Raw genomic sequence first — 15,211 nt, 5'->3', positions numbered from 1 at the left:
ACAGCATATAGGCATTGCAGTTTATCATAACGTTCTTTCACCGAGTTACGTCGCATAACCTCATCTCAGGAACAGGCTAAGAGCAGGCACAGAGCACAGCTGACGGGTGCTAGCCTGGCCAGGATTTCACCTGTAGACTCTCCCTGGCCCTGCTTCCTTCTGTGCATCTCAGAACAGAGCTTATTAATGCACTGCTGATTTGATACCAAAGGACTAGCCAGAAATAATCTGCAGTATCAATTCATTACCGCAAGATTGTCTGCTAATAAGGAGCTATTTTTTGCTACAAAATGTGCAAAAAACAGCTGTATCTTCGCTTAGAAAAACCCAAAAGCAAAAAACCAAAAAAATGCCTTTCAAGCTTGCTACCAAATGTAAATGTTAAGAACATGAGATTTGATGTTAAGAGCTTCACAAATTCACTACAGCAAAAAATCAGCTCTTTTCATCAGGCTATTATTCAAATGTTACCATGCTGTCTACCATATCTTTATCTACCAAAAAACCCCCAAGCTACTAATAAGAAAAATATCCCCACTGCTATCTCCAGAGTCACCACAATGCAATGAGAGAATAAATTATCTGGGGGCTCTTTTGATTTTCTCCTGTTTGTTTAAGAAAGTAGCATGGAGAACACAGATAAACTCATGACGAGCTGCAGCAACAAAACAGCGATATTCCAAAGCGTATGGAAGACATTGTCTTTACATTAAAAGAACCAAAGTGGCCTACAGAAAGAGATCCACACGTTAAAGTTCATTTTTGTTTTGCAGGATTTCACAGCTAACTTCTGCTCCAGTAAGCTCTTACTGATTCCACCTCAGTCTTCTTACTGGAAAGAAATTTTTCCTCTTCATGACACTGAGCTGCACTTCATGCAAATGCTGGCATCATTACCACTGAACTACCATGAGGTTTTGGTAATCCCAAAATGAACGTTTGCAGAACGTTCACTCCTACAAATCAAGGACTTAATGTTTTGCTCAAACCTTAAACTCTCCAAGGAACTCTATGTTTTCATCTATAAATATTCAATGTTTACAATGAAAGAGTGGATACACTGAAAAGGAACAGCAAGTAATTCATGTTCAGTGCAATGGCAAAGGCATGGAAACACACTGGTTTCTGGGCCCTTCTGGGGGACCAAGGTCCAAGAGAGGACAAAACTCTCCTTTACAGATACCACCTGCACTCAGAGGGAGACTGCTTTACCAACAAGCCAAGCAAATCTTGAAGAGGAATGAACGTTAAAATGCATTTAGTTCAGTCAGGAACTCTGGGCCTCGGGAACATGTTTCTCTGAACAACACAGGATGATGCATAGAGCAATTATTTTTTGCTCCTGACTGGGCAATGCAGTGCCAGAACCTGCACCAGTTAGTGACTGTTAAATGAAGCAGCACTGCGAACTGGCAAACATAAGGGAAAGAAATGCAAATACAAGCTGTTGTTCCTGCCACTGCTGTCATCAATTCTCCTATCAGCCTTGGGCCAAGCCAGTCAAGGATGCTCACATGCAACAGCAAAGTAATAGCCCACATGAGACCCCCATTTAAGGACTAAGGTCATAAATTCACAAAAGAAGCTTTCTCCTTTACTCCAGGGTTAATTTACAGTGACAAAGTCTCAGAGATTAGATTAGCTCCACTTTGAATTCAGGTTCAGCCTCAGATTTTGTCCAAGGACATTTAGAGACAGCTGAAGTGGCCAACATCTACCGTAACTGCAAAGAGATGAAGTGAAACCCCAGCAAAACCCTGGCAGAAGCAGCAGCAAAGCTCTGATCCAACAGTCACAATAGGCTTTTGGGTTGGATTCACTTTTCTATCTGTGGTGCTCTGCATGGCACAAACTTCACGCTATCTGTTTGAAACTGGCAATGCTATGCGCAAGACTGTTCAGGCACCACATTCTGTCATTATTATATCTGATTCACCATTACTACTTGATAATATTCCATCCACACAATTAGAGTTCTTTTTTCATCTCCTACATGCTTCAAAAAAGAGCACTAGAAGAAAATTCTCTATTGACTTTTCTGCATATAATTTCTCCTCTATCACTGCCAGTAAGTGTAGCCTTTGGCAGTAGGAACTGGAAATTAAAATTATTTAGGGTTTTATTTACCTTTAAAAGTATCTTTCCTTGCTTCTGTCCTAGTAGGAGTAGCTAGTGGTCATGCAGAGGAAAACGCCAGTATTTTTTGGTTATATGATGTAATAGAAAGAAAACCAGGACAGACTGACTCGCAAAGGAAGAGCAAATGTTCATGAGAAGTAAACAAAAATTACCAGAGTGTTTCTGAGGGAACTGGTGTAACATCCAGGCTCCCTGGCTGTTTCTCTAGTTTTACACTAGAATATCCCCACTGAAATCACTGGTCATGTGTAAGCTTAAAGCTCTAGTACTAAAAAGTCCATCTGTCCCAAATGTAGACCAAAAGTCCCTCCTAGAAAAGGTATATTTGATTTTAGAAGGAGATATTTGCATTTTTTAAATGCAACCATCAGCTTCGAGCTTTCTGCACACGTACACCTTAAACCCTGCCTGGAAAATATGGCAGACACCTACATCTTCAGAACGTATTTTGTCCTTTCTCTATAACTCAAAACGGACCTTTTATTAAATTGACACTCTTCGGCTCACTTGACTGTGTGGCTCTTTGGGGAAAAGCAAAGCAGCAAACAGTCCAGTTGTTTAGTTTAGCAATGAAGTTTCCCACACATGCATGCTAATTTATTTCATTGAAAATGTCCCAACTAATTGCAACATGTACCCTTAGAGCACATGCATGGCAGTCGCATTAATACACCAGAAGACAATGGCTCCAAAGGAGCTATTACCACGTACCAGGCCAATAATCCACAAACGGTAAAGGATTTTCACAAAAGACTCAAATGGTTTCCAAGGAGCCATTATGGCATATCAAGTAAATAAAATATTATTGAAATGTATTTTTTGCATTTAAATCACTTGCAGCAGGTGCATAGGAAGTAGCATATAATAAAATGGCTCACATTCCCTTGAATACTAACGAGAATCAGCAGAAACATTTAGCAAAAAGAAGCAGCAGCAGGTTCTTACCATCGCAAGAGGAACAATTCCCACAAACATTGTTCGGCTGACAAAGATCTCGGAGACCACCAGTTCGCTCAAAGAGTCATCTCGAGGGTATTCCACCTGCCAGGTAATTTGCTGGGCCCCTGCCAGGCTGCTAGTGTTGTCGATCTCAAAGTCCATCTGCAGGATCTCGTAGGAGGACATGTTTGCTCTGGAAAAAAACCCAAAATTGCCCATAACATCAGTAGGATGTTAATAACAAAATATATTTTGATTTCTCTTTTCTATTCACCAGAAGATTTACCATTAAATTCAACATGCAGACTTGAAGACACTGACAGAAACCTAAACCAAACTACACGCTGGGCAACAGCTATACCTTATAGATAAGGTGACACTGTATCTTTTAGTTTCCTGAAATGGAAGCATTTCTCCCATTAAACTCAGGCATTCATTCTCCATAATCACAGTGAACTTACAGAATAAGCCCCAAACCCTGGGAACTGCATTGCATAGATGTTGCTAAGTTATTTAATATAGCATTATTATAATTTTGTTGCTGCAAATACTGATGCTCCGAAATGACAGAATACTTGGCCATTCCTCATGCTGTATCAGAAATGAGCTCCTGGGGGGGGGGGGTGTGGTGGTTGTCTTTATCTCAGTGAAAAAAGGATTTGCAGAAATTATACATGACAAAAAATGGGGGGTAGGTTATCCTTATTTTCAATTCATGAAAACATTCTTCAGTGGGGCAGACTTGTAATTATACGGCGATCGTTATATATTTCTCACCTGGAAATAAAAGTTTAAAGGTAAATAAATGGATGTAAATGCATAGCTTTCAGAACTGTATTTAAAAATTACTTCTGCTTCTTTTGTTAACAACAACACTTAGCACTCTCCTCTGGTCCAACACTATGTAAATATTAATAATTAATCCTCAGGTTAGAAAGACAGATCTTATCCTCATGTCACAGAGAAAAAACCAGACACCAAGATTTAACCAACAGCACTGGGCATATTCACAGCAGAGATCTATTTAGAAAACAGACCTTTGCTCATCCAGCGCTTTACTTCCACAAAAATTAAGGTAGTTCACAAAGCAGCATACAAGTTGCTGCCCCAATTTCTCAGGCAGACACCTGCAGCGTGGAGACCTGATGCAGCTTACAAAACACAGAGGCAGGATGGAAGGGCAGCTAACCTGATTGCAGACCCAATTGCTTAATCATATTCCATTGAAGAGACAACCGATACTACCAGTATTACTGAAGTTTCAGGGTACGTGCTCATAAAATAGGTTAAAATCTGAATTTGCAGCATGTTAGGCCATTCTGTAATGACTTGAATGTGCTTTTACTGCGAGCATGAAGTAGCTTGTTCCCGATCTAGGGACGTGCCCTGTGCATGCAGGCACCCCTCAGTAATGACCCCCCCCTCTGTAATTTCACCCTCTATCCTGTCCTATTTGTGTGCCCTTACCCTAAAGTAGTGACTCTAAGAGCTGTGTTCATAGAAAGTTTTAGCCTGCTGCTACAAAGAACAGGCTTAAAACATCCTTTTCCTCTTCCCAACTGCACAGAGGCAGAATCTGTTTTTGCCATGTGTTTTTGAAGGTGCATTTTAAAGGAAAAAAATCTGAACAGGAGTTATTGATTTTCATGTTTTCTTTCTGACACCAAACAACACAAACATATGCTTCAATGCCTGGAGGATAAATATTTTCCATGCTGACAAAAGATAATATCCACCTCCAGGCAAAACTAGAAACTATTAAGGCATCTTTTGCGTGGCCAACCAGACAATCAGCAAAAACCTTTTAAGACAAACATTATTACACAATACTAGGGATGTAATTAAATCATTTGTGTTAAAAACATAACCATTGTGGGCACTCAACTTCACAGTTTTATGCATATCGCTTCTGACAGTTTGTTTTATCTAAATTACACAAAATTAATCTGCTCACAACACAGAAATAAAATTTAGAGATGAGTTTTATACTAACTATGGATCTAGATATAGGGCCTCTCAAGGTATGTTTAGATCTGCAATTTAAGTTCAGTCTGTTCAAACCAATAGTTGCCACTCACAAAAACACTCATGAGTGGTTTCAATTTGGAACAAAACCACTGGCGGGGGGTTTTGCTTTAGATTCACCACTGAAATAATATGTCAGGTTAGTCTGCACTGATAAATCCATTCCACATGTCCCGCTGACTGGCACTTCTTTGAGCTCGGTCCATCATGCCTTCAATTATTCCTTTCCTGGTTTTCTTTTTACACATCCAAGAAGTAACCATAATAGTGGGTTTATATTTTTAAGACGGACTGGAACTCAGACCTGCCTAAGAAAAGCATGTGTGTGTCCTGCCTATATAGCAAGCTTAAGTAATTGCCAGGGAGTACGATGACTCTTGTGCCTGTAAATATGCGAAGACCTTCACTGCATCCTTAGCATGGCTGTATAAGTATAAAAGCCGTAAGTTTCATTTAAAGGCAGACATGGTTATACACTGCTGGATTAGAAATGAGACTCTGTGCATCTAGAAAAGAGCAGCAACTCACATACATAAACCTTCCTCAGATCTAACTAATATTAACATACGAACCAAAGCAAAGCTGACTTCCTAGGTCCTGGTTCCAAAGAAAATCCTTGTCATCACCTGGAAAAACAACGTGGCTTGTCAAATGTTTTCTGCTTTGTCTCGGAAGCAAATCATGTACATGACATACTAATATTGATTAAAGAAGGATCCCCTTCTTTTCATTTGGACTTTTGCTGAAAGAGATGGAGTTACTGTATCTAATCATCTTTCACTTACAGAGTTTCTCCACTGAGTGAATAGCTTTAGCAAACCAGTATTCAACTTTCTGGACTCCTTTATTCACCAGCAGGTTTCCAGTTACCTTCGGAACAGCAGGTCAATGAATTTTCTCTAAAATTATGGTCTCCCTTTCTTCCTCTTTAGGACAAAGGTTCAGCCTTCAAGCAATGCCAAGTGTTACAGTATCTGGGACACAGAGTACCCCACGGACTAAACCACCCTTTTTGTTCTAAGTCTCTTACCAGGTTACAACTGTAACGAACCCATGATAAAACCTGAAAAGTGAATTTCTTTCTTGCTCAGACTAGTGCCTTCCTACTGGCCGCTGCATCTCTTATCCTACCGGGGCTTCTTTCCTAGCGGGAAGATTGGTACTATATTCATAATTCTTGCAATTTATTAACCATCCTCTGTAATACCGTGTGGGAGACCACTGCCTTTTTCCACTGAAATTGATGGAGGTTGCTGAAGTAAAACCAGAGATAAATTAAACCATAATCAAGACCTTAAAGGTTAGCATTTACTTATGTCAGCTCCCTTTGCTGATAAATCCACATCGCAACACCTGTATCTAAATTTCTCTCCTGGCTATGCAGCACTACACTATAACCTTTTTTAAAAGGAGTCATTCCACCCTGCCATGGCAAATCTTCTGCTTTTAGTCTGATTTGTAGCTGGTGGCCAATATGTTGGTCTTTGTAGTCACTGTCAATCTGCAACTGCCTGGTGAAGACAAAATGGTACAAGTGGAAAAATCCACTAGCAGAGAAGACAACGACTGTAACTCATGCTGTTATCAGCCATTAAATCCTGCTAACCCAAACTTTATCGTATAAAGATTTTTCAGCTTTTTCTTGAGACGTATTCCATTTTTCTCTTAAATAAGTTTGCGCTGTTGGGAAGAGTATGATGGAATCCAAGGACTATAAATCACTTCTCCTTTCCACATCCTTCTTCTCTTTTTATTTAAATATTTCTATTGTCCAGTGAAGTCTTTTCCCTGTTTAGAAGGATTTTGCCAAACCCTAGTTTAGAGGAGCAATAAAAAGTCAAAATTCCTTTGATAAAAAAAGATTATTTCCTGCAAGCACAAGGAAAAGACCTTATAATTTTAGGCAGCTGGCATGCTTGCTAATAAGTCCATTTCTATGGAAATGAGTTCATAACTATTAATTTTGCCTGCTCCTGATCTATTCTTGATGAGCTTTTCAAATTTAGAAAAGCGCTTCATGATTTTCTCAATTTGGTAATTACTAACTCCCTTTGATGAATCCAGCCCAGTGTTTCAGACATGAGACATTCATTACACATTTTTCTTTCTGGTGAGAGGAGAAAAAGAAACCACAGGCTTGGATTTATTTCCTCTCGCAAACTCCAGTAAGTAGGCCCTCTTCTTCAAATTGCAATTTATAGTCCTATTTGTGTACTTTCACAATACTGCCTCTGCTAGGTGTCGGAAGAACCCCTAAAACCTTGAGATTTTTGCACAATTTCCTGTTGTCTTGCCTCATATATATCTAACGCATTCAAACCAGGTCCCCAACAGCCCAGTCAAGCTCTCTAACATACACAGTCTTCCTTCTGTACACAGCATTAGTAGGCACGGTTGTGATCCATGTGTACAGAGTTTTAACACAGAATGGTAAATCCATGCCAAATAAAGCCAACTGTAACTCCAACCAACCCCAGAATCAGAAGAGTTAATCAGGACAGGAAAATGTTGCTAAGTCCCAGAACTGGACTCATGTCCTGCAATGGACACATCCAGGTGGGCGGCTGCAGGCATGCAAAGCCTGACTGCCTTGCTCGGCTTGCCAAGCTCAACCTGAAGTATTTCCTCTGGATGTACATAGTCCTCCTCCATAAAGGAGTGAGCACTCCACCCAGAGGCAGAGCCTCTCCTCAGTTAAGAAAACTCTCCCAGTGGAACAAACCACTGAACAAACCACTATAAAAATAAAGCTTGGGTTTCAACTGCTCCTAAGCACCGTAGAGAACTCTTGCATTACTGCATTCAGATGCCTTGTAAAGATTCACACTGTTGTTGGAGGGCTATCATGTTACCTTGTTACATATATTCTGATTGATTTTCTTCCTGAATCTGCTAGTGTATGCAAACAGTAGGAAAAAAAAAATATATTTTAAATCTGAATCGAAAAAAAATCCAGTATCAGATTTTGTTTCTCTATATTTATTACCTTATTAAGTACTTACACGGAACTGCATAGGCTTTTTTTCACAAAATAATAGATTACTGTGAAGGTCCACCATAGCGCTAATGTTAGAAGTTTTAGTAAGTACTACTAAATCACCTGGCATTGAAATATTACGGAATTTAATTTGTTCCTAATTTTTGTCTAAGCAAAACATGGAATTATTGAATTAAGTACTGGAATGATACACAGTGATTGATGTTATGATGGCAGTGACAGTCTAAATAGTTAGTAGTTACCTTAAATAAACAAATGCCTATTATTAGCTATTAAGAAAGATTTACATTGCTAACCAAACTGAAGAGCCTGCCCTATGTATTTTTAGAGAGAATGAAATATGCAGAATGCCACACTGAAAGATGACAGTGCAGGGCACTTTGTGGTGCATTCAGCTGGGTGTGCCACTGGCGCACGGAGGGTTTGTTGGCTCCCACTGCCGGTTCATCAACAATTTAGTCGATAAAAGTCAGACCCTTCTATTAGTGCAGTTGGCTATTACAGGAAATCACGAGTTTCATTCATTCATAAAATAATGTTTTCCGTAAATGGCAATCTGTTTATGAGGCCCACAGCAGGGTAAACAAAACTCTAAAAAAATGGAGCAGACACTAGGTAATTGCAAATAATAAAATGTCTGGTATCATGTTGCTTGAAAATCTTCTCAAGGTTAATAATGGTCAATTCTTACTCCCTCTGACAAATTGTCACCAAATTCAATAGGAACAGGATTATATAAGCGAGGTACATTAGTTTATAAAATATTTCAGTAATACAGGTCTCACTCCTTTGATCTCATGAGGATTAATTTCATAAGTACGGTTTGCTGAAGAGCAAACACAAGAGGAAGCTTTTCAATGACTGATTGGAAGTGCTCTTGCTGAAGTCAAATGAAGCAGCAGCCGGCCAGGACCTCTTGGGGAAAAGATCCAGATTAAAGGTCCTGACCTTCTCCCCCTAAGGAAATTAAGATCCCAGCAGCCCAAGATGAAGGAAATGAGAGCAAATACCTACTAACAGAGCAGCATCCAGTTTCTGAATTACAAAGATTTGCATACTGTCAGCCCTTATACTTTGCTGAGTGACACTTTCCTGAATGCGGGCACTGGGTAACAGGAACTGGCAGCAGCTAACGCCTTTAACGCCAGGATATCTTCTAGCAGCTACAACATCCTTAAGCACAGATCCTACTAGAGAACAACTTACTTGGGCAGAATGGCTACACCTCTTGTTACATACGAAGTTTTAACTTGATGATAATGGATGGTAAAACCTGCTAGCCTAACCCCTTTTCTCCCACCATATATCATTTGCATTAGGACACAAAGCTGTATACAAGCTTGGAAGCAGCCTACTCACACTGTTCTCCCAGGGTAGTTTGCTGGGAAAGGGCCTCATCCTGAGGAGCCCTGGAGATGGGCCCGGCTGGAACCCTGCATAAATAAGTGCAGGTATCCCTGTCGAGTATTGCAGTGTGGATGAACGTCCCTAGAAGCCAGGGCAAACTACCTGCACGTCCTGAGTATTTCTGCAAGCTTTTGCATCGATGCAAAAACATTCAGATGACACAGTGCCACTGTCCCTTACTGCATAGCTCCCAGAGGTTTTTGTTTTGCTGAGGGAAACTGGACAGTTGAGGGTGCAAGGCAGGCACAAACACTTGAAAAAAGCCCTGCTCACTCTTCCATGCCACAGCACAGAAGTGCAAGGCAGAAGTCCCAAACATAGAACAAAGACAGGATGGATAGCAGGTTGCAAGTAAATCTGCAGGGATGGAAAAAGTCTGCATTTCAAAATCACAATTTACAATTTGCTCTGTTGTCTAACAGAGAACTTGCTCTGTTGTCGCATTTACTTTATATCAACTACAGGCTTTTTCAAAACATTTCTTGGTGCCTGATCTTGTTTTTCTTTCACTGCCGTGAAAATCCATGCTCTTCACAGATGCATGGGCAATGTGAATGGCTACAGAGGATAAAACCAAGGCGCTAAATCTGCTAATAATGTATGGATTGACACAGCACTTTTTAATAATCCAGTCAAAGCCATAAAAACAAGAAAAAAAATATTTTTGTTCAAAACACACCACCAAGACCAGATATTATTCATGTTATTTTGCTTAGCCAACATTTTCCCACAACTGAAAACAATAAATCTGGATAATGAGCAAACCTTTTAAGCTCTTCAGCTTCTTCCACTGCCAATTCACAACTGTGCTGCTCACTAACAACTTGCAATAACTTCCACTTTATTTGATTTTATCAACATCATCATGACAACCCTGGAGACAACTGAGACAATTGCTTCAATTATTTTTATTTGCTTCCACCTTGTGACAGTGTACAGAAATTCTTCTGGTAAGAGTCCTTAGATACTATTTTAGTTAACCTTTAACAGAAGAGGACTTAGAGGACCAAATTCAGTATGGGTGTAACTGGTGCGCTCCATTGGTAACATGTATTGCTGGGCACTGGGACTCCATTCGTTCCTTTGTCATGACTCTCCCCTTTTGAAACAGCATGTAATCTTTTGGGGTTTAAAAAAGCATTTTGATTGCACTGGAATATTTTTCTGACTACTATTTAGAACCTCTTTATTGCTGTGCTGTGTATTTCTTAAAATAAAGCTTCTCTGCCAGGAGAAAGCATCTTGCTGGGGAATATAACAAACACATCCAGCAAGAAATTGGGGCCAGGGTTTAGCTGATGTTGGATGCAAATATAGAGGGAGCTATTACTGTTTAAAAAATAAGAAATGATTTTATGGTGAAAGATTTATCCTGAATCCTAACCAGTTAATAAATATCAACAGCCTAAATGGTGCTTATAATTTTTCTTTTAACTATTGAGAAATTCTTACATATTTACATACCATAATCACATGGTGTATTTTCAACACTGCTGTGCAAGCAGCTGAAATATATTGTAAAGCAGAGATGGATTTTTAAAGAACCAATGACTGAAAATTCAAGATAATAAATTCAGCGATATAAAACTTCTTTGCAGTGCAGGAACTCACTTACAAAGACCCTCCCTCCACAGACTCTCAAAAGACCTTTAAAAGAACAAAAATACAACTCTGGGAGGCACTTTTTTACCATGGCCTGTGCTGCACCTGAATAACCCAAGGCATGGGTATCTTCAGCCAAGCTGCACGTAAAGTCAATACAGCAAACATTTCACTTGACCTCAAAGAAAACAGACTGGATGGTCAGGGGCATCCAGAGACTCGATGGTGGAGACAGGGAATATACCCTAAAAGTTACCTGCTGGAAACCCTTGGTGACACACTGCAATGCAATGGGACAGACTCTGGGTCTGTCTATAACACCACCACATAATAGCCAAAGAAATTAGTTTCCTGCAGGTAATTAAGCAGAAGGAAAAGGCCACTCTTCAATTCAGCTCTTCCACTATCCCTACACTTGGTTACTGGCTACCAGCTCAGCATAGCTGAAGATGCTTCATTCAGAGTCTTGCTCTTCCCCAGCTAACTATGAAATGGAAGACGTGCAACAGTTTAATTTACCTGTATACTCTTCTAAATTTATTGTGAGTCTCAGGAAGAGTGACTCTACGTGACAGCTCCTAAACTCATACAATTACGTAAGGCTCTTGAATTTTATATTTACAAATACGTACACAGCTTCCTCATCTTCCTAGACAGGGACAAGAGCTTGGGTAAGTGACCTGGATGTACCCTAATGGCTCAAACCACATTTCAAACAACATGTTTCCTTGGCATTTTAAACACCTTATGATTTTTATATGCCTGACATTAGCATTAAGTGATCAGACTCTTTTGTATACACCAAGTGCATCAGAAAAGAAAAACACGACTAGACCTAGGAGAAAGTTACTAGCAATCCAGTTGCTGTTTTGATTTCAGAATTACAGTTGAGGCTGACAGCTGGATCTCCTTGGGGAGAAAAATGAAACAGAGGGGATCTAAAGATACAAATTCCCCACGCGCTGAGTTTATGAATGAAAGGAAAGGGGAGACAAGCTGCAGACTGTGACATGAATATACCTAATGTGCTGGAGGATACATGAAAACAGTGACAAATGGTGCTCTCCTCTTAAGGATTTAAAAAGCCTAATTCAACACCTTTTGAACGTAATCCTTTGCTTAATGGGCAGACAGTGTAAATGAGTAAATAACAGAATGCCAAGCAGCTAGCAAGGACAATGAGAAATTTTAAAGGTCGCGTTTTTTTCTTTCTAAAGCTTGCTAAGAGTGCACAGAACTCATGAGTCTGCTATAGAAGCTACTGTAATACCACCTGCATGAAAAAATTGAAGAACAAATCAAAATAGGAACATGGGTAAAAATAATTTTATTCCTCCTACATTCTCTTCAGATTTAAACAAGGTTAAGTATCTAATGAATTAGACCTAGCCTCCTTCGAATCTAAGGTACTCTTCGATGGAGAGATAATGTGCAGGGTGTCCTGTGGCTAATTCACACTTCTGCTAAGAAATAAATGGCCATGACAACATCCTCAAAGAAGTTAGGGCAGGGATCAATGTAGCCCATTAACATTACCACAAACGGGACCTCCTCTCTCCCCACTTCCCCAAGAGACACATGGGGTGCATAAAATTGTTTTATTTTATAGGCTGATAATTATGTTTTAAAAAAAGAGTTAAGCTTTTCCTCTCACTGTTGATACCCACTGAACAGACAGCAAAAACTTGAAAGCGAAACTGCCATAAAACCATGTTTTAATTAATAAACAAGATTAATTCATCCAGCTGAGTAAACACAGGGTGGATCAGGGTCTGCATTCAGTGTATGAACAGAAAGAGACATCTGCAGTAATTCTATGTACCTCCACCCTTTGCTAGTTGAGATCAGCTTAAAGTCCTGATGTTCACAACAAAACTAAAAGCAAGAGAGACACAAGCAGTTATAATGTAAGTCACTCCATTAAAAGCCTATTTTCCTCCTAAAAATGAATCCAAATTTCCCTAGAAGTGCAAAGATAATTCCAAATAACAAAAAGCAGAGGGGTGGATTTAATATTTCTCTTTTTAAAAATCACTCCACAATTACTTTCTAATGGCATGAAAGCAAGGTCAACACAACGGTCACCACATAATGTCTCTAGGTCACCTTTTCAAAGGGTAATCACCACTTTGTCACACTTGCAAGACAATGATTTCCCAACACGTGATGAATTCAAATGTAGTGACAGCTAATGGGATGCACTGGGGGGCTGCTGGGATATTGCTCAGAGCTAAGGTCACACCATGAATAAACGAGTTCAGGCACAAGTGCGTAATAAGTGAGGTTAATTCATTTAGGCTCTGAAAAGGAATAATTAGAAATGGAAAGGGGAGAAGTGGTGTTCCATCCCGCCTTCCCCACTCCCCTGTTTGTATGATAAAACGTCCCCGCAGGACTTCATTTCAATGAATCTCCTTAGCAATGAAGGTTTTAACAACCTGCGGCTGAGCAAGTTGAGCTGCTCGCCAGTGGGAAGAATCACCGCTACGGACATCGCACTGAGGACTTCCCACATTTTCTCAGGGAGTCTGAGCAATATGTGACCCGAAAAGAACAGTAACAAAAATACTAGTGGGGTTGATACGATGTTATATTGACTCTTGATTACCCACTGTAATAGTCACACAATTTGGGGGTTGTTTTGCTTTTTCATTTTCCTTGCTACAATTAAAAATGTTACCTAAGCAAAAATACCAGCTGTCATGAAGAACAAAGAGTCAGATACAAGGATTTCTAGAAAAAGAAGGCAGGTTCTTGCAAGCACCGCAAATCACACTAAGCTGCATAAAATATCCCTAACATTAAGGGTTAATATAAAGCAGAATTTACAAAATTATCCTCCTCCTACTCCTCTCTTTTCTGAATCTTTTCAGGATTTCATAATCCCTTCCCTCCTCCTGTCCCCTTCCCAACTCCCTGCCTCGCCATACAAGAATATGCTCAGCCCTGGAAAATAGTTTAGCTGAAATCCTTAGATTTTGTTGAGTCCTGACATTCTTTGAGACAGCTGTATTTACACCCATTGCTGGTGGGTAGTCATGCTGGAAGCAATTAGCTTTCATGCTTTTTCAATATCCCCTTTCAAAAACTTTGAGATCCCTCACTGCTATTGATTTAGATGTAGAGAAGTGCAGGGAAAAGAGAAAAAAAAAAAAAAAAAAAAGAGAGTTCATCCATATGCTGAGCTCCTTTAGTCTAATTCAAATGCAGCAACTTCAGCTCCCCACCACCTAACGCAAGCCTCCACAGACATGTTCCTAGTCCGTCAGTGAAAATGCTCAAAGGCCTTGAAAACCATCACCACAACACTCAAAGACAGCAGCTTCCAACACTGCTGGGTCCAGGAAGGGTTCAACCAGCCAGCAGCCATCTCTCATTTAGATCAACAGGTTGCGTTTGAGCATCTCTGCTGAGTTTAACAACACTTTCAAGTGTGTCCTTTATATTTTTCTAAGAGAAAATCTGTCTCTGCTGAACTACTTAAAAGAAAAAGAAAAAAAAGAAATGGAAAGAAAAACATGGTATGATAAGACAGTAGCTAAATGTATACTGATTGCAGTAATTGCATCCATTCCTCTGTCGGAATGTCTTATATTGTATTTCTAATATGTGCTGATAAGTGCATTCACAACATGATTAACTGTCTCCAGACAAGAATGGCTATTATGTTTAACAGACTGATTAGCAAGTGACAGAGCTGCAAACTGTACTCCTAGTAAATTGGCTGCTTTTAAATTACAGCAGCTTTTTTATGGTTCCATTTTTAAAATGCAATGATTTGTTACACATATGCAACGTAATTCCTATCTGACAATAAGTAATAGAGGATACTGAGCTTTTAACTTTTAATCTCCAGATCTCAATTAAAGCATTGCTCATTTTCTTTTTAATTACAGCAAAATCTGCACCATACATGGTACTCATTAGGCAACATCCTGTCTTCAACGTCTCTCAAAAACTATCCTTAAACACAGGGACAGTGATTCTAGTCCACCTCTTTTATAAGTCCTACCTTATTTAAGCCACCACTTTTGCTGGTTTTGTAAGCAGTCAACTAAGACAGGATCTACTGTATTCTTCCCAGCATTTGATTAATTCCCT

General features: G+C 39.6%; 1 protein-coding gene across 1 annotated transcript in view; it reads right to left on the bottom strand.

The window, feature by feature from the left end:
- The window catches only part of TMEM132B (transmembrane protein 132B), a gene marked incomplete at its 5' end in the record, with an annotated part of 144,525 nt that overhangs the window by 73,789 nt on the left and 55,525 nt on the right, over window positions 1-15,211 (bottom strand). Inside the window, one exon of the mRNA XM_009576933.1 lies at window positions 3,085-3,271. Coding sequence (XP_009575228.1) covers window positions 3,085-3,271 — 187 coding nt within the window. The remainder of the gene's footprint in view (window positions 1-3,084; window positions 3,272-15,211) is intronic.

This window comes from Fulmarus glacialis, unplaced genomic scaffold (genome assembly GCF_000690835.1).
Source record: "Fulmarus glacialis isolate BGI_N327 unplaced genomic scaffold, ASM69083v1 scaffold4244, whole genome shotgun sequence".
In the NCBI taxonomy this organism is placed as follows: Eukaryota; Metazoa; Chordata; class Aves; order Procellariiformes; family Procellariidae; genus Fulmarus; species Fulmarus glacialis.
Note: the sequence above shows the minus strand (reverse complement) of the source record. Positions and strands in the feature narration are given on the sequence as shown.